The sequence below is a fragment of the Phocoena phocoena genome, chromosome 5 (genome assembly GCF_963924675.1).
Source record: "Phocoena phocoena chromosome 5, mPhoPho1.1, whole genome shotgun sequence".
NCBI classification, from domain to species: domain Eukaryota; kingdom Metazoa; phylum Chordata; class Mammalia; order Artiodactyla; family Phocoenidae; genus Phocoena; species Phocoena phocoena.
The window spans coordinates 96,280,277-96,307,465 of record NC_089223.1 but is presented as its reverse complement, the minus strand read 5'-3'; the positions used below and the strand labels follow the sequence as shown (position 1 = coordinate 96,307,465).

At 42.5% G+C, this 27,189-nt stretch overlaps 1 protein-coding gene across 1 annotated transcript; it reads left to right on the top strand.

Moving 5' to 3' along the window:
* The first annotated feature begins 8,287 nt into the window (after positions 1–8,287).
* Positions 8,288–26,552, top strand: BST1 (bone marrow stromal cell antigen 1). The gene is made up of 9 exons (XM_065877258.1): positions 8,288–8,481; positions 9,582–9,708; positions 11,878–12,013; positions 14,977–15,059; positions 18,146–18,222; positions 18,570–18,662; positions 22,662–22,748; positions 26,056–26,115; positions 26,444–26,552. Exons 1-9 carry the CDS (start codon positions 8,288–8,290, stop codon positions 26,550–26,552), a joined length of 966 nt encoding a protein of 321 aa, XP_065733330.1.
* The last annotated feature ends 637 nt before the right edge of the window (positions 26,553–27,189 follow it).

Below are 27,189 nucleotides of genomic sequence, written 5' to 3'. Positions count from 1 at the left end.
TACAGGGGAACTCCCATAAGGTTAACAGCTGATTTCTCAGCAGAAACTCTACAAGCCTGAAGGGAGTGGCATGATATACTTAAAGTGATGAAAGGGAAGAAACTGCAACCAAGATTACTCTCCCTGGCAAGGATCTCATTCAGATTTGACAGAGAAATCAAAAGCTTTACAGACAAGCAAAAGCTAAGAGAATTCAGCACAACCAAACCAGCTCTACAGCAAATGCTAAAGGAACTTCTCTACATGGGAAACACAAGAGAAGAAAAGGGCCTACAAAAACAAACCAAAAACTGTTAAGAAAATGGTAATAAGAACATACATATCGATAATTACCTTAAACGTGAATGGATTAAATGCTACAACCAAAAGACACAGTCTCGCTGAATGGATACAAAAACAAGACCCATATATGTGCTGTCTACAAGAGACCCACTTCAGACCAAGGGACACATACCGACTGAAAGTGAGGGGATGGAAAAAGGTTTTCCATGCAAATGGAAATCAAAAGAAAGCTGGAGTAGCAATTTCTTATCAGATAAAGGAGACTTTAAAATAAAGAATGTTACAAGAGACAAGGAAGGACACTACATAATGATCAAGGGATCAATCCAAGAAGAAGATATAACAATTATAAATATATATGCACTCAAAATAGGAGCACATCAATGCATAAGACAAATGCTAACAGCTATAACAGAGGAAATCAACAGTAACACAATAATAGTGAGGGACTTTAACGCCTCACTTACACCAATGGACAGATCATCCAGACAGAAAATTAATAAGAAAACACAAGCTTTAAATGGCACAATAGACCAGATAGATTTAATTGATATTTATACGGCATTCCATTCAAAAACAGCAGATTACACTTTCTTTTCAAGTGCACATGGAACATTCTCCAGGATAGATCACATCCTGGGTCACAAATCAGGGCTCAGTAAATTTAAGAAAATTGAAATCATATCAAGCATTGTTTCTGACCACAGTGTTATGAGATTAGAAATCAATTACAGGGAAATAAACGTAAAAAACACAAACACATGGAGGCTAAACAATACGTTACTAAGTAACCAAGAGATCACGGAAGAAATCAAAGAGGAAATCAAAAAATGCCTAGAGACAAATTACAATGAAAACACGATGATCCAAAACTTATTGGATGCAGTAAAAGCAGTTCTAAGAGGGAATTTTATAGCAATACAACCCTACCTCAAGGAACAAGAAAAATCTCAAATAAACAATCTAACCTTACACCTAAAGGAACTAGAGAAAGAAGAACAAACAAAACCCGAAGTTAGTAGAAGGAAAGAAATCATAGAGATCAGAGCAGAAATAAATGAAATAGAAACAAAGAAAACAATAGCAAAGATCAATAAAACTAATAGCTGGTTCTTTCAGAAGGTAAACAAAATTGACAAACCATTAGCCAGACTTATGAAGAAAAAGAGGGAGAGGACTCAAATCAATAAAATTAGAAATGAAATAGGAAAAGTTACAACAGACACCACAGAAATACAAAGCATTCTAAGAGACTACTATAAGCAAATCTATGCCAATAAAATGGACAATCTGGAAGAAATGGACAAATTCTTAGGAAGGTATAGTTTTCCAAGACTGAACCAGGAAGAAATAGAAAATATGAACAGACAAATCACAAGTAATGAAATTGAAACTGTGATTAAAAATCTTCCAAGAGGAGCTTCCCTGGTGGCACAGTGGTTGAGAATCTGCCTGCTAATGCAGGGGACACGGGTTCGAGCCCTGGTCTGGGAGGATCCCACATGCCACGGAGCAACTAGGCCTGTGAGCCACAACTACTGAGCCTGTGTGTCTGGAGCCTGTGCTCCGCAACAAGAGAGGCGGAGATAGTGAGAGGCCTGCGCACCGCAATGTAAAGTGGCCCCCGCTTGCCACAACTAGAGAAAGCCCTCACACAGGAACGAAGACCCAACACAGCCAAAAATAAATAAATAAATTAAAAAAGAAATCTTCCAACAAACAAAAGTCCAGGACCAGATGGCTTCACAGGTGAATTCTATCAAACATTTAGAGAAGAGCTAACACCCATCCTTCTCAAACTCTTCCAAAAATTTGCAGAGGAAGGAGCACTCCAAAAGTCATTCTACGAAGCCACCATTACCCTGATATCAAAACCAGACAAAGATATAACAAAAAAAGAAAATTACAGAAAAATATCACTGATGAATATTAATGCAAAAATCCTCAACAAAATACTAGCAAACAGAATCCAACAACATATTAAAAACATCATACACCATGATCAAGTGGAATTTATCCCAGGGATGCAAGGATTCTTCAATATACACAAATCAGTCCATGTGATACACCATATTAACAAATTAAAGAAGAAAAGGCATATGATCATCTCAATAGATGCAGAAAAAGCTTTTGACAAAATTCAACACCCATTTATGATAAAAACTCTCCAGAAAGTTGGCATAGAGGGAACCTACCTCAACATAATAAAGGCCATATATGACAAACCCACAGCAAAATGATGAAAAACTGAAAGCATTTCCTCTAAGACCAGGAACAAGACAAGGTTGTCCACTCTCACCACTGTTATTCAACATCGTTTTGGAAGTCCTAGCCATGGCAATCAGAGAAGAAAAAAGAAGTAAAAGGAATCCAAATTGGAAAAGAAGCAGTAAAACTGTCACTGTTTGCAGATGACATGATACCATACATAGAGAATCCTAAAGATGCCACTAGAAAACTACTAGAGCTAATCAATGAATTTGGTAAATTTGAAGGATACAAAATTAATGCACAGAAATCTCTTGCATTCATATACACTAATGATGAAAAATCTGAAAGAGAAATTAAGGAAACACTTCCATTTACCACTGCAACAACAAAAAATAAAATTTCTAGGAATAAACCTACCTAATGAGACAAATGACCTGTATGCAGAAAACTATAAGACACTGATGAAAGAAATTAAAGATGATACAAACAGATGGAGACATATACCATGTTCTTGGATTGGAAGAATCAATATTGTGAAAATGACTATACTGCCCAAAGCAATCTACAGATTCAATGCAATCCCTATCAAATTACCAATGGCATGTTTTACAGGACTAGAACAAAAAATCTTAAAATTATTATTGAGACGCAAAAGACCCCGAATAGCCAAAGTAGTCTTGAGGGAAAAAAACAGAGCTGGGCTAATCAGACTCCCTGACTTCAGACTATACTACAAAGCTACAATAAAAAAGACAATATGATACTGGCACAAAAACAGAAATATAGATCAATGGAACAGGATAGAAAGCCCAGAAATAAACCCATGCACCTATGGTCAACTTAGCTATGACAAAGGAGGCAAGGATATACAATGGACAAAAGCCAGCCTCTTCAATAAATGGTGCTGAGAAAACTGGACAGCTACATGTAAAAGAATGAAATTAGAACACTCCCTAACACCATACACAAAAATAAACTCAAAATGGATTAGAGACCTAAATGTAAGACTGTACACTATAAAACTCCTAGAGGAAAACATAGGAAGAACACACTCTGACATAAATCACAGCAAGATGGTTTTTTGATCCACCTCCTAGAGTAGTGGAAATAAAATCAAAAATAAACAAATGGGACCTAATGAAACTTAAAAGCTTTTGCAAAGCAAAAGAAAACAAACAAGACGAAAACGCAACCCTCAGAATGGGAGAAAATATTGGCAAACGAATCAATGGACAAAGGATTAATATTCAAAATATATAAACAGCTCGTGCAGCTCAATATTAAAAAAACGACACAATCCAAAAAATGCACAGAAGACCTAAATAGACATTTCTCCAAAGAAGATATACAGATGGCCAAAATGCACATGAAAAGCCGCTAAACATCACTAATTATTAGAGAAATGCAAATCAAAACTACAGTGAGGTATCACTTCACACCAGTTAGATTGGCCATCATCAGAAAATCTAGAAACAACAAATGCTGGAGTGGGTGTGAAGAAAAGGGAACCCTCTTGCACTGTTAGTGGGAATGTGAATTGATACAGCCACTATGGAACAGTATGGAGATTCCTTAAAGAACTAAAAATAGAATTACCATATGACCCAGCAATCCCACTACTGGGCATATACCCAGAGAAAACCATAATTCAAAAAGACATGTGCACCCCAATATTCATTGTAGCACTATTTACAGTAGCCAAGTCATGGAAGCAACCAAAATGCCCATCGACAGACGAATGGATAAAGGAGATGTGATACACAGATACAATGGAATATTACTCAGCCATAAAAAGGAACGAAACTGGGTCATTTGTAGAGACGTGGATGTTTCCAGAGACTGTCATAGAGAGTGAAGTAAGTCAGAAAGAGAAAAACAAATATCGAATATTAACACATATATGTGGAACCTAGAAAAATGGTACAGATGAACTGGTTTTCAGGGCAGAAATAGTGACACAGATGTAGAGAACCAATGTATGGACACCAAGGGGGGAAAGTGGCAGGGGGAGGGGGTGGTGGTATGGTGAATTGCAAGATTGGGATTGACATGTATACACTAATATGTATAAAATGAATAACTAATAAGAACCTGCTGTATAAAAAAATATATAAAATAAAATTCAAAAAAAAAAAGAAAAAGAGCAGAAAGTTCAAACTATTATTGTGTCCAAGGTCTTTAGGATATAATATATGGGGGTGGGATAGAGAAGGTGGGAGGGAGACGGAAGAGGGAGGAGACGTGGTGATATACGTATATATATAGCTGATTCACTTTGTTATAAAGCAGAAACTAACGCACCATTGAAAAGCAATTATACTCCAATAAAGATGGTTAAAAAAAAAAGAAAAAGAAAAAATGATATATGACGCTAGGAATTCCCTGGAGGTCCACGGTTAGGACTTTGTGCTTTCACTGCCGATGGTATGGGTTCAATCCTGTGTCAGGGGACTCAGATCCTGCAAGCTGCTAGGTGTGGAAAAAAAAAAAAAGGTATGACCCTAACTTATTTTGTCAAGTCTCAACCTGTACCCTATTTATCAGTCAAAATAAAATTTTACCTTTTTCAGGAGAAGCCCCATGCTTTCCCATTAGTCTGTATTTGCTCGGGCAATTGGTTCCATCTGAAATCTCTTTCCCCCCAATTCTGTATATCAGCATCCTATTCCTTCTAGAACTTCATGTAAGGAGAATAATAAAGTGTGTATTATTTTATATCTAGCTTCTTTCATTTAGCATATACATTCTTTTTTACATTCTTCAGTGTATCAGTAGTTCATTCCTTTGCACTGCTTAGTAGTATTTTATTGTAGCCTATATCACAATTTGTTTATTCTTCTCTTGTTGGGTATTTGCATTGTTTAGGGGTTACTATGAATTAAGCTGCTGTGAACATTTCATGTACAAATCTTTGGGCAGGCATATTTTCATTTTCTCTTTGGTACATACCTAGTAGTGGAATGTCTTTTTTGGTGAGGTATCTGCTCAACTATTTTAAAAGCAGATACCATTTAAAAATTTGGGTTGTTTTTCTTATTTTTGAGTTGTTGAATTCTTTCTATTTTCTGGATATAAATGTTAAAGCAGTAATTGAAACCGTGCACCTCAGATTGCGACTTGAACCCATGCGGCCGGGACTTGAACATGGCCAAAACCCTGCTTGGGACTCGAACTCACGGTGTTTTAATTAGAATCACTCACCTGGTGTCTGGACTTACTGAGGCTCATGTTCTTTGTGTCTCAGCGTGGAAAGAATTCAGTGAGAGACAGAGTGATAGGTAAGAAGCAGATTTATTTAGAGCGAAACACACTCCACAGACAGAGTGTGGGCCGTCTCAGAAGGTGAGAAAGGCACCAAGGTATGAGGTTGTCAGTTTTTATAGGGGTGGGTAATTTCATAGGCTAATGAGTGGGAGGAGTATTCCAGCTGGTTCAGGAAAGGGTGGTGATTTCCAGGAATTGGGCCACCGCCCACTTTTTGATCCTTATGGTAGGCCTTGGAACTGTCGTGGCACCTGTAGGTGTGTCATTTAGCTTGCTGATGTGTTACAGTGAGCATATACTGAGGCTCAGGGTCTAGTGGAATTTGACTTATCTGCCATCTTGGACCCATTTGGTTCTAATCAGTTTATGTCTCGTCCTCTGGCTATGTCATTGTTTCAAAGGTTGTGCCCTGCCGCCTTCCCTCCTGTTTCATAATCAGCATTTACTTTATTATGACTTGTGAATATTATTCATGGCTGAGCTTAGAGAATTATATGACTATATATTTTTTTCTTATAAACTTGCTTAACTAGAGGTAGTAATCGTCTCCCTCCCCTCCCCCCCAGCTTATTTGTTTGATTGGTATTCTACATACATTTATGATTATGGTTAAATTCTCTGCAAGACATATAAATCTCACAATGCATTCAAAAGCGTCAGTCAATACTTCAGGTGGTGTGTGTGTGATTTCTTTCCCTCTGTCTCTCTCTCTCTTTTTTTTTTTGTTTCCTGGAAACATCCTTCCTAGAGCTGTCAGCACAATGAATAGAAATTACTTGCTCTCAAGTTCATCTCTGAAATTTCATACTCTTGAGATTTATCTTAAAAACTTCCAGAGAGAAGATCAAATAAACAGGATTAGGAAAAGGGCTCTAGATTTTTCAATAGTAACATAGAAATCAGAGAACAGTGGAGCACTGCCTTCAAAATTTTGAGGGAAAATGATTTGCAACTTAAAATTCTCTCTAACCAAACTCTCAATCAAGCATGAGGGTAGAATAATGACGTTTTACATTATTATGCAAAAGTCAAAAAATTTAACCCTTATGGCATCTTCTCAAGAAGCTATTGGAAGGTGTGCTCTAGACATGGGATCTAGGAAACAGGGCATCAATCCAGGAGAGACAAGAACAGGCATCTTCCTGGGCCACTGCAAGACAATTATGCAGCAAGTTGAGAGCAGTAAGCTCAGACTGGGACAGTAAACTGGACAAAAAAGGGTGTCTCCAAGAAACAAAAAGAAAAGAGAGAGAGAGAAAGAAATCACACACACCACCTGAAATATTGACTGATGCTTTTAAATGCATTGAAAGATTTACATGCCTTGTAGAGAATTTGACCATAATCATAAGTGTACATATAATATCACAAACAAACAAATAAGCCAGTGGTTGGGGATGGTGGGAGGGAGACTATTATTACCTCTAGGGTAAGCACGAAGTTCACAAGAAAGGAAACAGAATCATAGAATACTACAACTCAGCCATGAATAATATTCACAAGTCATAACATAAATGCTGATTACTGAGTTAAAGCTTTCGATAAAAAGCCTTGGACAATGAAGGGTGCAGAAGGATGCCTTTTGAGGATGTGTGGGGTTAAAGATAGAATTTCCTTTGACGTGGTGGGAAGTCATAGAATACTATCCAAAATGGAAACATCAAGAAACAGCATACAGGCATATTATTTGGAAATGTGGAAGTAAATGCCAGGAAAACAAAAACAAAATACCTGTTGAAATAATTTAAAATGCTTATTTCTGGAAAGTGGACTCGAGTTAGGGAGGGGCTGGACAGGACAATGAGAGTTTGGGTTATAAACTTTAAAAATAGAAAAGAGAGATTAAAATAAAATATTCCAGAACCCTCCACCCTCCCTCTCACGGGCCTCCCACATTTATCACGTCTGCCAGGCACATAGCTATCATTACCGTAGGAATTGAGGACTTGGCCCTCCAGTGAGTTCTGTTACTCTCAAATCTCTACACCGATTGTCTCTGGAATTTTGCATCTATCTGGAAGGGAGATTGTGACCTCCGACAAGCTACTTAACTTCCCTGAATTCACTCACCTGTAAATGGGAGTGATAAACCTAGCTTGGAGGGATATTGTGAAAAGGCAATGAAAATTATGCTTGTAACGTGGTTGGCACATAGTAACAGCTCAATAAATATTAGCTTTTGTGGTTATTATTTCCTGAAAACAAACACCGTCCACTCATCATTAGCCAGTGAGAAATAGGGTGTCTGTGAAAGTTGTCATAGTTTGAAGCCAGAAAAATCTTCCTTCGGGGGACCGAACTCGCCTCACCCCTTCTCCAACCTTGCTTCTTCTTTGGGCCTCCCACCTCGTGGACTCCGGCCGAGATTAGCCGAGGGCAATAGTCCTGCCCCCGGAAATGTCCCAACTCAGTTGCGGAGCTGAAGCAGAAAAAGAGACAGCAAGTGAGCGCGGGTTCCGTTAGGCCTCGGGGAGCCACCTCAGCGCGACGGGAGGAGGCGAGTCTGGGAGGCACCCCCAAAGTGACTGCGATGGAAGCCATGGGGTGCGCGCGGTCCCGGCGGCCGCTGCCGGCGCTGCTGCTGATCCTGCTGCTGCCGCCGGCCGCGGGCGCTGCAGGCGCTGCGGACGCGCGCTGGAGCGGGCAGGGCACCGTCCCGCACCTGCAGAGCATCTTCCTGGGCCGCTGCGCGGAGTACATTGCGGTGCTGAGCCCCGAGCTGCGGTGAGCGCGGCGGCTGGCGAGGGAGCCGGAGAGGAAGAGGAAGGGACGGGGAGAGGAAGGGGAGGAGGAGGGGGGAGAGGGAAGGAGGATGGGGAATCTACTGGGGAGGGTGCACTGGGTGGGGTCTGGAGGTGAAGGGTGTGTGTGTGTGTGTGTGTGTAAAAATGAAGCGGGTGTTGGGGAGTGGATGAGGATTAGGTAGCGGTGAGTTTGGACGACAGCCAGCGTAAGGTTAAACAGACCCATCAGACCCAGGAATATGGTCTCCAGCTGGAATTCCCCGAGTCCAGGTACTTTGGGAATTCAAATTTCAGGTCTTCTAATTTAAAGGACTTTTAAAGTTTGAGTCTCTCTTGCCAGCACTGTGCTTCTTACTAATTTTTGCTCCTTCCTTGGACACATTTTTTCTGTTTTCATAAAGTCCCTCTCTTGTGCCAGTTGTTTTTATTGTGACAGATTTTAGGCCAATAAAAAAGAATGGAAAATAATGGGAACACCCATGGAATACCATGTTACCACCCAGCATAAGAAATAAGTTACAAATGGGGTGGGAAATGGTTTTGGAAAGCTAGGTTGGACTTAAGGAGTTGCAGCGGACACTGGAAGTCATACTTTCTGCCTTAGCAGGAGGTGGAACAGTCTTTTTCCACACTCTGTGCTCACTCCTGATTTTACAACGTCGCATGTCCGCCTGATCTCACCTGGCCTCCAACCCCAGGATGGACCTGTGTCTAAATGAAGGGGCACCTGAAGCTGGCAGCCCTTGTGGTTTATTGGAATCGTCACCTTCTAGCTCTGTGCATTTTCTGCTGTCTCTGTGAGCCTGTTCTAAGAAATGTGTGTTGCACCTCTGAAAGACACTTCCACTGTCAGATTTCTAAATCCATCACCAAAGTTATTTTTCTTCCTCTTCTGAATTGGGGTTAATGCAAGAGTCATGACAATTTCCTGTCTTTTTTGTATGCCCAGTTCTGCAGAGTTGATATTTGACAAAATCACTAGTAAAAAACTTGGAGAGAGAAACGGAAATATATCACACTGGAATGTGGTCTTTTGTTTTTTTTCTTCTTTTTCTTTTTTAAACTTGTACTTTTCCACAGGGACAAGAACTGCACAGCCATCTGGGAAGCCTTTAAACTGGTGCTGGATAAGGATCCCTGTTCTGTGCTTCCCTCAGATTACGACCTTTTTATTAACCTCTCCAGGCACTCCATTCCCAGAGACAAGGTAACTCTACCTTCGCCTCGGTAAAACGTTGCTCTGTCTCTATAGAGACAGACAGTGTCCAGGCCAAGCAGCCAACTCACAATGTGTGCCAGGCTCTCCGGTGGGAAAGTGGCTCTGTCTTCAACGGTGCTCCTGGGTCTCCTGCCTGTCCTGGGCAGAAGGAACTTTCCTAAGTCAAGGAGTCAGTGCAAAAACCACAAGAACATCAGGGCGTCACCACACCTTTCCCACGGGGCCTCTGCACCTGGCTAGCTCTGAACAATCTCCATCCTAACTGGCTTGAAAGGCCTGAACCTTGAGTACTTCAGAAAACCCTCTATGTCAGTATCCTCCCGAGAGACCAGTCCCTCCTCTTAACAGGTCTTAAGATTATATCCATTCAGGACCAGTTTCTTGAAGAAACTGGTTAACATATAATCATGTGGTTTACATGTCTGTATTCTGTCTGTACTCTAAGCACTAATACAGTGAAAGTAAATGAGAACATCTATGTAAATTGCTTATTTAGAACAGTATCTTGAGTTTAAAGAAAGTTAGATATCATTTTTATTTCTCTGACATAAATTCTTTTTTTCTTAATGAAGGACATATTTTTGACATAAATTTTTTTTAAACATCTCTATTGGAGTATAATTGCTTTACAATGGTGTGTTAGTTTCTGCTTTATAACAAAGTGAATCAGTTTTACATACACATATGTCCCCATGTCTCTTCCCTCTTGCGTCTCCCTCCCTCCCACCCCTCTAGGTGGTCACAAAGCACCAAGCTGATCTCCCTGTGCTATGCGGCTGCCTCCCAATAGCTATCTATCTTACATTTGGTAGTGGATATATGTCCATGCCACTCTCTCACTTCATCCCAGCTTACCCTTCCCCCTCCCCGTGTCCTCAAGTCCATTCACTACGTCTTTATTCCTGTCCTGCCCCTAGGTTCTTCAGAACCATTATTTTTTTTTTTTTTAGATTCCATATATATGTGTTAGTGTACGGTATTTGTTTTTCTTTTTCTGACTTCACTCTGTATGACAGACTCTAGGTCGACTCATCTCACTACAAATAACTCAATTTCGATTCTTTTTATGGCTGAGTAATAGTCCATTGTATATATGTGTCACATCTTCTTTATCCATTCATCTGTTGATGGACACTTAGGTTGCTTCCATGTCCTGGCTATTGTAAATAGGTTGACACAAATTCTTAACTTGATTTTTTCATTGTAAAGCCATGTAACATTGATGTTTACAAATGAAAACATCTTAACATTGATTTTTTTCATTTGTAAAGGCAGGTAAATGGAGCGGGGAGGTTCAAACACATAATAGGCTGAAAACATGATTTTTGAGTATATGTTGCCTTTGAACCTTGCAGCCTTTTGGTCAGTAAAAAGGGGAGCTGTTATTTTTGTTCTCCTTTCTCATGGAGTTTGGTTGATAAACTCAGTAAATACTGAGCTAATTCCATGTACCAGGTGTTGTTCTCAGAGTTTCAGATGCAACAGGGAACAAAACAGCCTCTGCCCTTGGGAAGCATCCAGTCTAGACAGAGATTGCTGGTTGGAATACCGAGGATCTGATGGCATGATGAGGGGGATATTGTTATTTGTATTATTATTATGTGAAAACATTGTAACTTCATAGTGGAAACTATGAAGTGTAATATAAAAGTACTGTATTTTTGAGGCACTTTACCCTTTAGGAATTCAATGTGTGATTGCATATCATCCTCACCACAGCTTTGGGAGAAGAGAAAGGGTTCATACTCCCCATTTTCCACATGTGGAAACTGAGGCACAGGGAGATTACATGGCTTGTTCAAGATCACACATTTAGTATGTGACAGACCCAAAATTTGAACCCAGGTCCCTTGATTTAAAAAAAAATCGATCGATCTATAATTTTTTAACTACTAGAAAAAATACAGATGTATGTACGTATCTATATTTTTTCTCTGCTGGGAAAATATTTCATTAACATTTGCATGATACCCTTGGAATAAAGAAAAGAGAGCTGGTAGCACTCTCTGAATGGGTAACTAAAGCCAAAAACAAAGAAGGTTCGGTTGTTGTGAGGCAGGTCCCAGGTGAATGAGAAATGGTTGGCCTGACCTGTCTTGATGATACTGTGCCAGAAGAAATCTGTTTTGATTTCCTTTTGTGTTGCTTTTTCCTTAGTCCCTATTCTGGGAAAATGTCCACCTCCTTGTCACCAGCTATGCGGAGAACGGCCGCCGCTTCACGCCACTGTGCAATGTTCTGTATGGCATGGTTGGAGATTTCTTGAGCTGGTGTCGACAGAAAAATGCCTCTGGTAAGACTTCTGCACGAATCACGAGAAAAGTCAGGGTTCCTATTTACTATGCATATGCCATTTGTGCTAAGTGCTTTCGTATGCATTTTTATCTCTTTGGATTCCGCCCCCCTCAAATCCTCTCGGGTAAAGTGGTCATAATAATAATTAAATAATAACAATGATAATAGAGAAAGAGAATCTGTCTCTTGCTAGGTACTGTTCTAAGCACTTTATGGGTATTAACTCATTTAATCCCTGCAACAGCCCCATGGGATAGGTCCTATCCTGATTCCTATTTTGACAAACGAGGAAAGTGAGGCACAGCTTAGGACACTTGCTTAGGATTGCACAGTGCGTAAACAGCAAAGTCAGAGTCTGACTCCAGAGTCCTGCATGACTCTGTCTCACTATCCCCATTTTCCAGAGGGGGAAACTGAGGCTTTGGGAGGCTAAATGACTTGAAGAACTAGGGCCAGGATTCTCCGCTCTTCTCACTGATTCTGAAGCTGCTCCAGGCCACCAGCAGATATTTTGAGATTCAAATTATTGACTTAAAAAAAAAAAAAAGCACAACGTGAAAGCTGAGAGTTAAGCTTTATTTAGGGCAAAATGAGGACTATAGCCCAGGAGACAGCACTTCGGATAGCTCTGAGAAACTGCTCCAAAGAGGTAGGGGGGAAGGGTCACTGTTATGTACCACTTTAGTGAACGGGTGGGTGTGTGAAGTCAGGCACTCATTTTGGCAGAGACCTGCTGCTAGTCACAGGAACAGATGTCACCGTTAATAATTTTAGTACTTTCCTAGATATGAAGAGATGCAAGACTTGGGCTCATAAAATCTTCTCCTGAAACTATTTAACTATCTAAAGACCTGTTTTGCCAGCTTTTCCCACAGCACAGAGAGCCTCATTCCTGATCTCCACCCTGAACTCCTCTCAGGGGGTGTTGAAGGTCAGCGGCTGCAGCGGCTCATGATTTAATCCTTGTAGAGGTAGATGGCAGGTGGCAATTTTGTAGTTGGCAAAATCACAGTGAAAGTTAAAGTCACAGGGGCTGGCCTGATGGTAAGGAAAACGCTCTTCATTCATCAACTCCCACGCTAGGAGCTGGTGATACAGCGGTCTCTGCCCTCAGGAAACATGTAGTTTTGTGAGTGCAGAGAGGTGTGCTCTCAGGCGGGAATGACCCAGAGCTAGGGAGTAGCAGAGGGAGACACCGGCATAGACCAGAGCCTCGGGAAGCTTCCTGGCGGCTCCATTCATTCACCCATGTATAAAGTTTGTAGAGTGCCTCCTCCATGCCAGTCCTTGCTCTTCTAGGCACTGGGAACACAGCAGAGAATAAACCAGGAAAGTAATACCTCATCCTTACTTTATAGGGGCAGGGGTGGAGGTAAGACCATCAACAGGCAAGTAAAAACATATACGTATAGTTCGCCGTAAGATTATAAAGGTTACAGAGAAAAACAAAACAGGGAAAAGAGGGTAGGGAGTGCTGGCTGGTAAGGAGGGGAGAGGGAAGCATTGCAGTTTTACACAGGCCCAGCGAAGGCCTCACTGAGAAGCTGATGTTTGAGCAAAGACCTAAAGGACTTGAGGAAGAGCATTTCCTGACAGAGGGAACAGCACGTGCAAAGGCCTTGAGGTGGGAGTGTGTATGGCATATTTAAGGAACAGAAAGGCAGGCAGTAAGTGAAGAGGCAAGTAGTAGACTGTGAGGCTAGAGGAATAAAGGAGGGCCAGACAGCACAGGACATCGTGAGGATGCGGACTTTCACTTTGCGTGAGACGGGAAGCATGGCAGGGTGCAGATCAAATGGACATGGCCGTTCTTCCAGTGAACTGTGACCAGGAAGCCTCGGTTTGATGATCCTACAGAGGGTGAGGGAGCATGGAGGAGGGGTGAGATGGAAAGATCATGACGGGAGGGAGATGGTGGTATAATATAAATTAATAGTTGTCTTGGACCCCCTGGTTCCTGGCGCACAGCTCTTGAAACCCTTGGGCTCTGAGGAGTGATGAGTGTCTTTTGTATGGTAATGGGATGACTGGTGGTTGGCAGCCCCTAGATAGCTTCAGATGCGGGCTGGTCACCAAAAAGATAGAGGCATCATTAGAGAGTTGGGACTTTCAGCCCCATCCTCTGTCTTTTGGGAAGGGGCGGGGGACTGGAGATTGAGTTAATCACCAGTGATTTAATCGATCACGTCTACTTAATGAAATCTCCATAGAAACCCCTCTCTGATGGGGTTTGGAGAGCCTCCAAGTTGGTGAGCACAGCGAGATGCTGGTGCTCCCAGGGGGAGCAAGGACGCTCCATGTGTTTCCCTTCAAGAAGTTCACATTTTGCCCTGCTTCGTTCTCCCTGGAACGAATTGTCAATTAGCACTTTCTCCTTTTGTTATAGAGTAAATGGGGAACAAATCCCATTATATATCTGCTGAATTTTGTCCTTAAAATTTTTTTTAATGTAATACATTTTAACATTTTCTATATTTTAAATATTATAAAATTTCTATTTTCTGGTTAAGAACTGTTACTTTCTTGGTCTGTTTTTCTTGTATTTACTTCTAAGACCTGGGTTAATTGGAGAAGGTATTTCTCCCAACAATGCAAGAAAAAAGTTATATATGTAATAAATATAATTTTTAATATATAATTTTTAATATGGATATAATGTATAATATAATATTATTATATTTTTTTTGGATATATGTATATATATATATATATATATATATATATATATATCACTTGCTAGAGCTCCAGTAGAGAATTAACCCAGCTGTTTAGTTCTCTGCTTTCCGCACATTTGTGCCGAGCACAATGACAAATGTCTGTGGGCAGAGCTATGAATGTTAAGCCCATACACATTATGTAGAGTGAGTTTCAGTATATTTTGCGGAGCCAGCAAATATTTTCAATTAATTCTTCCTTGATATAATCTTTGAAATAAAATGTGTTTGTCTGTTTTCCCTGTAGGACTCGACTACCAATCCTGCCCTACATCTGAAGATTGTGAAAACAATCCTGTGGATTCTTACTGGAAAAGTGCATCCATCCAGGTAATCATGGGATGGCTGGCTGGGTGACTGGCTGGCTGGGTGACTGAGCAGGTGTGGGATCTGTGAACAGGGGACAGAAGGGTTCAGAGGCTGGGCCATTGGGTCATTACTAAACTTCTCTGAGTCTCAGTTTCTACCTTTGCAACATTCTGATTCACGCTCTCTGCTCCATAAAGGGGTGAGGATTTAAGAAGCTAAAATGCTTAATGCAATGCCTGGTACAGAGAAAAAATTCTAAATGTTAGCTCCAGAAGAAGGTGTTAAACAGTGATTGTTACTCTGGTGTTGTGGTTGTTGTTAGTAGTTCAAATCAATGTGATTTTGATTGAGGTGTGAAGTGGGGTAACCCCTGCTTTATAGGAGAGCCTGGGACCCCTAAGATCTAGATGTGGGCGTCAGAGATGTGCACAAGGTTGATATTAACTGAAGAGGAGGCAATAGGAGACCAGGGATAAGCTGGAGACAAAGAAATGGTCCCCTAAATGTGGGTCTGTTTCTCAGAGGATATTGTCACCAGAGTTGATGATAGCTATCAGTAGCTATAACATGCCAGTGACTACAGCTTACATTTTCTGTCACCAGTGTTAGACCAAAGATTCCAAATAAAGAGGGTGCAGTCCTTAGCTCAAGTATTGAGCAAAGCAGTCAACTATTCACTGTTAGCTGTATTGACGAGGAGGCTGGTGGATGTCAGGTCCTTCTACCCACGGCCACCAAGCTCCTTTCAGGGCTCTCTGTGTCTCTTCTGGTCCTACTTCCTGCTCTGGATCACCAGGTGTCCACTGGGTCCACTGTTAATCAGGGTGAGCAAGACTTTGGTCCAATCCTCCACCACAGCTGCAGTTTGGATCTAAGCAGAGGGCCCGCTCCAGACAGAAGCATTCTTATTCCTGTGCTCTCCTGCCAGCTCCGGTCGGAGCCCTCCGTCCATGCCCGCTCCCCACAGCTTCTGCTTGTAGTGCAGGCTCCAGGCAGCTGGCAGTGAGCTGCCTGAGCCCCTCAGTGAGGAGTGAGAGGTGGTGGATGCATCATCACTTGAACGTGGGATCATAACGACAACTTGGGGGTGATGTCAACATTATATGTTAAAAAAAAACAAACCGTATTCTCCCCAGCAGATCTGCCCAACTTCAAAGTGTGCCGGAAGCCACCATCTTATACTTCCTTCAACTCTAGAATGGGAATCTAATAATCATGCTCACATTTTATGAGCCCTTAGAATACGCTGGATGGTCTGAACATGACGAGAGGTAGTCTAGTATAGTGACGAGGAGAGGGTCTGAACTATAGCAAATAGGTATTCAATAAATGTTAAGTATTATTTTAAGTGATTTGATCTTTACAATCCTATGGGGTAGGGACTCTCATTACCCTTGTTTTACAGATAGGAAAAATGAGGCACAGAGAGGCCAAGAAACTTGATCAGACTTATTACCCAGCTACTAACTGCAGCAGCCAGAAACCACATTTTCGACCATGACTTCATAGAGCCTCACTGTATCTGCACGCATGTTTTTAATGAAAAAAAGATTTTATCATCAATGTAATAACTGCTCAGGATAGAGAATGACAAATTATAGAAAGTATAAATAAGAAAACTAATAATCCATATTCATGCTACCTAAGGGCAAATAGTGGTCATCAGACCTTGACATTTGCAGATTTAACTGAGACTGTTAGCCTACTTGGAAGCAATCTGAGACAGGCGTGGCACGGAGTACATTGTTGCTTTGTTGCGGCTGGCATTCGGCGTGGCTCTGCTGGGCATGTGTCACAGAGCTGCGTGATACCCCCTGCCGTCCCCCGCACCCGGCTTCACACTAGAATAAACGTTTTATCAGGGAAATTATATGTTCCAGTAGTGTTCTCAACTGGAGATTTGGGAACTTCTCTGGACCTGTCTGTCCCTTGGGAATCTCAGGGACAGACAGGTCCAGAGAATATTGACTAATATTCCCAGACTTCTGCCTATTTATTTATTTTATTTTATTTTATTTTATTTATTTTTTTGCTGTACTTGGGCCTCTCACTGTTGTGGCCTCTCCCGTTGCGGAGCACAGGCTCCGGACGTGCAGGCTCAGCGGCCATGGCTCACGGGCCCAGCCGCTCCGTGGCATGTGGGATCCTCCCGGACCGGGGCACGAACCCGTGTCCCCTGCATCAGCAGGCGGACTCAACCACTGCGCCACCAGGGAAGCCCTGCCTATTTATTTTTAACAGAGTGGAGCACATGCTCTGTCCACCTAGTCTTGCTTTTTGCTTTGAATGTAAGCACTTTCTACGTTATTGCATATCTTTTGTAGACTTTTATTAACGGCTGGGTAATATTTCAGACACGAAAGGGCCATAATTGACTTATCCTTCCCTGTTGTTGACTGTTTTAGACTGGTTACAAACCATGTTGCGATATACATCTTTGTGCACATCTCTGTGCACCAGGTGATCCTTCGTGCTGTTTACCAAGTATTTCTGGCTCATCTTCTGAGCCTGTGGTTTGCACTCATTCTGTCTCTTGAAGTTACTTACATGTGACTTATGCTGGCCAATAGGATGTGAGTAGGAATGACTGTGTGGCATCTGGGTGGAAGCCTTTAAGAACTGGTCTGTGATTTGCCACTTTCTTCTCCCTTTCCTGATAACCAGTGACTCTGCAGTTGTGGAGACTGCATCAGCTTGAGTCCCAGAGCAAGGACATATGGAGCAAAACCCAAACCCCAAATCCAAACACTTGTGATAAACATGTAGTGTGTGCATGAAATAAATCTTTCTTGTTTAAAGCCACTGTGATTTTGAGGTTGCTTGTAATGCCAGCATAAGTTAGTGTACACCAGCTGAAACAATGCTGGAATCTGATACTAGTTTGCATTATTTTATAATGGTAGATTCCCAGGCATGGAATTACTGCGTTTTTGACATTTCAAAGCAGTTTGCTTTCCAAGATATGCCAGTTTGCATCCCTCTGGCTCTATGAAATACCAAATTTATCCCATCCTTGCCAGTATTGAAAATTGTCAATTTAAAAAACAATTGACCATTTCATAGCTTAAAAATGACAGCTTACTCAAAATGCTTGTTTCTTTTTGCAGTATGCAAAGGATAGTTCTGGGGTGATCTATGTCATGCTGAATGGTTCAGAGCCAACAGGAGCCTATCCTGTAAAAGGGTAAGAATGCAGCCACCAACATGTAAGACAAAGATGCCAAAATGTGTTTTTAGTTGTTTTTAATGGAGGCTTAAGAGAGTCATTCACATCCTCAGTCTAATGCTTGCTTCTGTAAGATCAGGCAGAGAAAAACAATTGAATGACCTGGAGATCCGAACTATGTCCATACATTTATAAAACTAACAGCTGATGAATGCCTGAATGAGATAAGTAACCTAAAAATTAAAGCTAAAAAGTGCCCCCCGCAAAGCTTTAAAGCAGGAGTAATGTGTAAGTCAACTAACATTGATATGGGAACAGTATCATATTGCTTTAGGACTTTAAGAAATGTCTTTCTTGTTTCTTAGGTTTTTTGCAGATTTTGAAATTCCCCACTTACAGAAGGATAAAATCACACGCATTGAGATCTGGGTTATGCATGAAATCGGGGGACCCAATGTGTAAGTTATGGTGCTACTGGTAATGATCTTTGTGCAAACCTGCTTTTCTTGGATGTAATATGATCCAGTCTGATTTACATTTACATTTCTGGGGAATCAACAGTCTTCTCTGTTTCTAATGTGGTAGGCAGAGAAAGGCAAAGGCTTGACTTTCTGGAAATGCCATGAGTCAGTCCTGAGCCCAGAGAGAAAACCTCCTTTATCCAGATACTCCTCTCAGCCTTTCTGAGTAGGTCATTTGTGTAGGTCAAAGCCAGTTTTTCTCCCTGGTCATTTAAAGCTCAAAAGCCTCACTGGGAGTTCACAGAATGGACTCATGGACCATGTAACGAAGACGCTCTTCTCAGAGAACAACCAGTTTCGCAGCTGGGTCTCAGATAACTGGCTAAGGAAACTTTTATGATCCATATTTTTCTCGGAAGCCACTAACTCAAGTGGTTATATCAACTCAGATATCAGTGCAAACTTGAACTTATCCTTCTCATCAACAAAGGGCAGTGCTGGCAAAACTAAAGATAAAAAACGTAAACCCAGTTGGCTCAGAGACAAGCCAATAAGGCCAAGCCTGGTAAAAGCTGTGCAGCCGTGATGGTGCTTCAGAAGCAGCTGGGGCCCTGTCCTTCAGAGCATTGAAGCTACATTGGGGAAAGCATTGAGTGGATACGTTATTGAAAGAATGTTCTGGAAGAATCTTAGCAAATTCCCCATTTCAGGCCGCCAGGACCCCCTAAGACTCACCATATGATGAGTGATATTTTTTTTCTCTTGGGCAGAAGATTAAATTTGCAAATGACTTATTACATAGTCATACCAGAATCTGCTCTTCTCTTCCCAGAAGACAACTTATACCTATTGTTGCATGAAAAACAATGTGTATTGTTTTTCTTGTTTCTGTGAGAAGTTGCTTTTTGTCTAGATATTATGCTTGCTTGTTGTTTTAATGTATCTATCAGAGAAAGATTGTCCTTTGAATCTTTTTTTTTTTTAAATCTTTATTGGAGTATAATTTCTTTACATTGTTGTGTTAGTTTCTGCTGTATAACAAAGTGAATCAGCTACACGTATACATATGTCCCCATATCCCTTCGCTCTTGCGTCTCCCTCCCACCCTCCCTATACCACCCCCTTAGGAGGTCACAAAGCATGGAGCTGATCTCCCTGTGCTATGTGGCTGCTTCCCACTAGCTATCTATTTGACATTTGGTAGGGTATATATGTCCATGCCACTCTCTCACTTCATCCCAGCTCATCCTTCCCTCTCCCCATGTCCTCAAGTCCATTCTCTACATCTGCATCTTTATTCCTGTCCTGCCCCTATGTTCTTCAGAACCATTTTTTTTTAGGTTCTATATATACATGTTTACATACGGTACTTGTTTTTCTCTTTCTGACTTACTTCACTCTGTATGACAGACTCTAGGTCCATCCACCTCACTACAAATAACTCAATTTCGTTTCTTTTTCTGGCTGAGTAATATTCCATTGTATATATGTGCCACATCTTCTTTATCCATTCAAATGTTGATGGACACTTAGGTTGCTTCTATGTCCTGGCTATTGTAAATAGTGCTGCAGTGAACATTGTGGTACATGACTCTTTTTGAATTATGGTTTTCTCAGGGTATATGCCCAGTGGTGGGATTGCTGGGTCATGTGGTAGTTCTATTTTTAGCTTTTTTTTTGTGGTACGCGGGCCTCTCACTGCTGTGGCCTCTCCTGTTGCGGAGCACAGGCTCCGGACGCGCAGGCTCAGCGGCCATGGCTCATGGGCCTAGCCGCTCCGCGCCATGTGGGATCTTCCCAGACCAGGGCACGAACCCATGTCCCCTGCATCGGCAGGTGGACTCTCAACCACTGCGCCACCAAGAAAGCCTTACTTTTAGCTTTTCAAGGAACCTCCATACTGGTCTCCATAGTGGCTGTATCAATTTACATTCCCACCAAAGTGCAAGAGGGTTCACTTTTCTCAACACCCACTCCAGCATTTATTGTTTCTAGATATTTTGATGATGGCCATTCTGACCAGTGTGAGAATGATATCTCATTGTAGTTTTGATTTGCATTTCTCTAATGATTAGTGATGTTGAGCATCCTTTCATGTGTTTGTTGGCAATCTGTATATCTTCTTTGGAGAAATGTCTATTTAGGTCTTCTGCCCATTTTTAGACTTTTTTTTGTTTGTTTGTTTTTTGATATTGAGCTGCATGAGCTGCTTGTATATTTTGGAGATTAATCCTTTGTAGTTGCTTCGTTTGCAAATATTTTCTCCCATTCTGAGGGTTGTCTTTTTGTCTTGCTTATGGTTTCCTTTGCTGTGCAAAAGCTTTTAAGTTTCATTAGGTCACATTTGTTTATTTTTGTTTTCTTTGAATCTGTTTTTAATGAGATAAGGAAATTGCAATTCATTGTCATCTCAGCACATTATTCCTGTGTCAGGAGAGATAATAAAGGGGTAAGAACACCTGGTTGTCCACATCTGTGCCACAGGATGGAGATGCAGGTCATGAGCTAAGAAAATGGAGGTCCCAAACTGCTCAGATTTTAGGGGCAAAAATCATAGAGAGTGAAAAATCACATGGCTGATAGCTAATTGTGTTTAGCACTGCTTTGATTGCTTTTATTAAAAAAAAATAGGTTAAATAACCCATTGACTGAGCTCTGTGTCTAGGTGTCCTGAAACCTCCATGTCATTGCTTACCAAAAAGTTCTAAGTAGTGAACTTGGCCCAGAGAAGGACATAGAGATTTTGGCAAGATTCTAAAACATGATGTCACTCAACACCTTACCCTCTTCATTCCCGTAATGCCTAGAATTCCACTTCTGTGAAAACTTCCTCCAATGGCTCATTTCCTCCCTGTACACTCCCTCTCTGTTAATTTTATAGTGGGGAGGCTGTTCACCTTCCCACTCCAGGTAAACTGAGGCCGGATCCTGTCTGCAACGTGAATAACATACCTACTCATCACAGCTGGCAGTGTTGTACCCACCTCTCTTTGCCTTTATCAATCCCCCTGCTTAACTCTGACCGTCGAGAGGGCAAGAATCCTTGTTGATGAGAATGTGGGGAGATAGACATCTTATACTCTGTTGGGGTGGTCAACGTGGGGTTCAGTGTGGCAGTGCCATCAAGAGCCTGAAAATGCATTCAAAACCTCAGTGACAGAAAACCTACTTTCAGGAATGTATGCTAAGGAAACAAATAATTAAGCATGTGTATGAAAATGAAACTTCAACAAGGTTTTTTTGTAGTGTCAATGACATTGCAATATAGGAATGAACCTTGGTCTTTAACAAGAGGCGACTGCTTTTATGAATTGTGTTCTGATTATGTAAGGTAGACCAGGCAGGAATGAAGAATAATGGTAGAGAGGTATATATGTATAGACACAGACATGGGCAAATGCATATTACAAAATGCGTTGGGCAACAGAATCACATTGTAATATTTTAAAAGTCTTGTGGGAATAAATGTACTGTAAAAGTCTAGAATGACGTACACCAAAGTGTTAGCAGCAGTTATCTCTAGTGATATGAGATTTGGGTTTTTTTCCCTTTTGTTTATTTGCGTTTTCTAGTATTTTTTGACATGTATGTTTTTGTTTCCGTTTGAAGCTTAACTTAATACACTCTGGGTTGAACAGGCAGGCACTCACCTTTGGCCAGGTTCGGCGCACAAGCACAGCGCTGCGTTGGCGTTGGCGGGTGGGGCTATGATGAGCCCTGTGGAGCACCGCGCATGCGCCGGAGGGCAGAAGCCCTCCGAAGGCGTGTGACTTGCAAAACTTCGGGCAGGTTTGAAGGCTCAGAGCACCCCGTCCTGGGCACCCGCGGCTTGACTGCTGGCAGCCTTTTTGGGTCCAGAGAATTTGCCACATATTTCTCCAGAGAGGAGAACATCTAGGGAGCACATGGTCAAAATAGTTTTTGATTAACACAGAAACAGCTCCCCCCATCCTCTTCTCCTTCTATTTTGATAGTTTTTATGTTTTTGTGTTTCAGGGAATCCTGTGGAGAAGGCAGTGTGAAAATCCTGGAAGAGAGACTGGAGAAAATGGGTTTCCAGTATAGTTGTATCAATGACTACAAGTAGGTGGCATATTATAGTCAGTGTATATATTCAAAGGAGGAGCAGAGGGCTGCCGAAAAGGTTTTTCAGAGATCAGCTCCAAAGGCCACGGAACTGTGCCTTCTGGGTTGTCACTGGGTGTGGGGGCTGGGAGGGCCTTCTGGCCAGGGTTCCGCCTGGCCCCCGCCCACTTCTGTCCAGAGTCCTTTTTAATGACGCTAGAGGACAGACAGCAGCCCTTTGTCATTTGTGTATGTCTAGTTTTCTCTTCACTCGCTTACTGCATGTGCGTCACCTGAGAACAGGGACTGTGGCCCCTGCATCTCTGGATGCCACACTGCACATGACATGTGCTAAGGTGGAGTTTGAGATACTTACAGAGAGATGCATGGTGACTGTGGACCAACAGGAAAATCACCATAGCTACCATTTATTGAGCACGTTATGGGACAGGCACTTTATATACGTATAATCAGAGATCGTTTCAGGGCATTCCTGATACTTGGAAATGTAGGTAAATTTGGCTCAAACCCTGCAAGGGTTGAAAGCCCTCCCCTGGACTGGGAATTACTCACCTTGCTGCTTCCTTCTTCTCTCTGTGTCGGCACCTGAGTCTGCAGGCCTGTTTGTCTCCTTAGGGGCTGGAGTCCAACACTGCAAGGACTTAGTGGCTTTCCCGAACGTTTGTGGGTATGGCAGGGTGCCCATTACATCTGCAGTCTTTGCCAGTGCCCCTGACCGTCCAGGCAGCCCTGTTGCCCTCTGCTGTCTCAAAAGTTCTATGGACCTGGTAACTGTCCCACCTGAGCAAAGCCCCTGGAAGTATGGGTCTCCCCCTACTCTGGACTCCCCAGGAGAACAAGCCCCTCAAAGCTGTTCTTCTTCCACAGCTTGAAGCTGTACCATTTTACTCATCTATTATTGCTAATGCTCTCAGGAATCTCTCAAGCTAGGTGTTGTTATCACCCTCTTTTGAAAACAAAGTGAAGCACATACTCTTTTTTGGAAATATAATCTGTGTACAGAAAAAATGCAGAAACCGTAAGTATACAGGTGGATGAATTTTCACAAGTTCAACATACACATGTACCCAGCATGTAGATCAAGAAACAGAGCACAACCAGCACCCCTAGTCTCCCCTTGGCTTCCCTTTCAGGGTCCCCTCCTGCCCACAGTAGTAACCACTCTATAGACTTGTAAGAGCATAGGTTAGTTTTATCTGTTTTTTTTAAATTTTATTTTTATTTACTTTTGGCTATGTTGAGTCTTCGTTGCTATGCGCAGGCTTCCTCTAGTTGAGGCAAGCGAGAGCTATTCTTTGTTGTGGTGCGCAGGCTTCTTACCGCGGGGGCTTCTCTTGTTGTGGAGCATGGGCTCTAGGTGTGCGGGCTTCAGTAGTTGTGGCACGCGGGCTCAGTAGTTGTGGCTCGCGGGCTCTAGAGTGCAGGCTCAGTAGTTGTGGCTCACGGGCTTAGTTGCTCTGCAGCATGTGGGATCTTCCCAGACCAGGACTTGAGCCCATGTCCCCTGCATTGGCAGGTGGATTCTTAACCACTGTGCCACCAGGGAAGCCCTAGTTTTGTCTGTTTTTAAGGTTTATATAAATATCCGCTTTTCATGGAGGGGTAAATTGAGTGTTAAGAGAGGTTGAGCAAGTTCCCAAAGGTTCCCACTCGGTGACAGAGCTGAATTTTGAACCCAGTATTGTGTGGCCCTGAAGATTCCTCTTTTCTTTCTACTATAGAACTCTAATTCTTAATCAAGTCATCAGATTTTAGTAAATTAAATAAAAGGTAATTCTTATTCTAAAACAGCTCAATGATAGAGAAAAATATGGCTAAAAATTCCACAGTTATGACCCCTTTGCTTTGGTCCAGGACCTCCCCCGAGGAGGCTGTCTTTTTATAAGTCATCAGGTCAAGTGTGGGAGCCCAGCCAGGGTCTCATTCCTGACTCACGGCTGTGAGCCTCAGGGTCTCAGCCTGCTTTTACTGGCTCGAGTTTACCCCAGCAAAGCTGGTTTCAGGGCTCCTCCCTTGCCTGGCTCAGCCTCCCAGCTCCCGTTTTTGTACTGCTCGTAGGCTTTCTCTGTGTTAAGGTAGGGTTTTTATTGCTCCTGGGAGCCCAGAGGTGATAACAACAGGCTTAACATGGGAGAGCGAACAAGGTTAAAAAATCAAACCCAAGCCAGGTGCCTCTCAAAATTCAGGTGACATTGACCTCTGTCCTGTGGCAGTTGAAAGTTCTCCCCAGGATTCCTGCAAATTTTGGCGATGTCTTTCTTCAAAGCCTCTCTTGTCTCTTGATTGTTTTCTGCTTAGTGCTGTATTGATCCAGACTCAGTGAAACTCAATGCATCTTTTTGGGGGGACGTAACACAGCAATAACAAACTACTCTTGTAAAAAATATCTGAATGGGGCTTCCCTGGTGGCGCAGTGGTTGAGAGTCCGCCTGCCAATGCAGGGGACACGGGTTTGAGCCCCGGTCCGGGAAGATCCCACGTGCTGTGGAGTGGCTGTGCCCGTGAGCCATGGCCGCTGAGCCTGCGCGTCCAGAGCCTGTGCTCCGCAACGGGAGAGGCCACAACAGTGAGAGGCCCGGTAACACACACACACACACAAAATCTGAATAGTGTAGACTGAGAAGTAGGGAGTCCTACGGAGGGGTCACATAGCGTGCCATAGACCAAACCTGTTTCCTGTTCTTCCAGAGTCCTCTCTGGTCCCCCTACCCAGAGATCCTTCCTTGGCCTTCCTCCCACTGTTACCTGGATCCTATCTTCACTGCTGCTTTCCCTTCCCTCCTGGCTGCCTGGACCCCATATCCTCTACCTCTACTGTTCAGAGCAATTTAACTTTCTTCACTGAAGCCTGGGCACCAGCCATCACCTGTGTGCTTCGAGTCCAACCTGCCCAAAATTCTTATCAAGAGGTTTTTCCAAGCAAAATCATACATCCTTACAGAAGTGGTTCCATGCTGGGGCTCTGGAGTGGAGGTTCAAGTCCAGCTCCACAGCTTGCTACTGCGAGAACTTGGGCAAGTTCCTCTGGACAGCTTTCTCAACTGTAGATTGGAGATGATAATAGTACCTGCTTTGTTTGGCTGTTGTGAGGATTAAATGACATAATCTATGTAAAATATGTAATCAGATTTCTTGGTACATAGTAAGTGCTCAATAAATGCTGGCTAATATTTTGAAAAAGAAACTATGTTCTTCGAGGTCAAAGATTTTGTATCTCCAGTACCTTGCAGGCCCCCCCATAAATGTCTGATGAATGAAAGTCATTTAAATCATCCCTTAAATATTACTTCTTTTCATTTTATAGACCAGTGAAGCTCTTAAAGTGTGTGCAACACAGCACTCATCCTGACTGTGCCTTAAATTCGTAAGTGAATGTCTTAACCCAACTTCCGTGCTTCCCCAAAATAATCAGTCCGTACTCTTTATAGAATGCTGGTGGATTGCAGTATCATTTTACACCCACCCCCTAAAACGTCTGGCTGCAGAGTAAGACTGGTACTTCTGCACTGCACTTCTCTCCATGTCTGAGCTGCTGGGTTGGTGCAGGTTTGCTGAACATCTGTACAGCTGAGCTGAATGAACCCCTGCCATGTGCCACAGAGCAGAGGCTGCCCCGATGCCTCAGCTTCGGCACAAAGGCTGGGAATGGGGTGGCAGGAGGACCTATTAAAACTTATTTCTGTTGCCCTTAGAGATGACAGTTATTTTACCAGCAAAATGGGTTTATTTGGGAATAGCAGAGGAACTGCAGTTCGGGACAAGCAGGCTATAGCAAAAGCCATAGACAAGCCCAATAAATGAAAGAGAGGAACTTTCTTTTATAGAGAAAAAGGAGGAAGTTGGGAGGGGGTGTTTTGAATGAAAGTCCGTCAGAGAAAAGTGAGAATTCAAGGTGATGACAGTTTCTCATTGGCTGAGTTGCTGGGGTAGTTGATTTCTTACGGAAGATGCAGTGCACATCTCTCCTGCTGTGGCCTGTTGATGATTGATGATTGCTCCTGTGGATGATTCTGTTGGGGTCTGTAATCAACAATTCTTCCTATAGTTGATGAGTGGCACTGCATGAGAGCTCCCCCTTCTGACTTCCTGACTCCATTTAAGTGGTAAAGTTTACATTTCTCAATCCTAATGTATATATTTTTTTTAAATTAATTAATTTATTTGCTTTTATTTTTGGCTGTGTTGGGTCTTCATTGCTGTGCATGGGCTTTTTCTAGTTGAGGCAAGCGGGGGCTACTCTTCGTTGCGGTGCATGGGCTTCTCATTGTCGTGGCTTCTCTTGTTGCAGAGCACGGGCTCTAGAGTACGGGCTCTAGAGCGCAGGCTCAGTAGTTGTGGCGCATGGGCTTAGTTGCTCCGCAGCATGTGGGATCTTCCCGGGCCAGGGATCGAACCCGTGTCCCCTGCATTGGCAGGTGTATTCTTAACCACTGTGCCA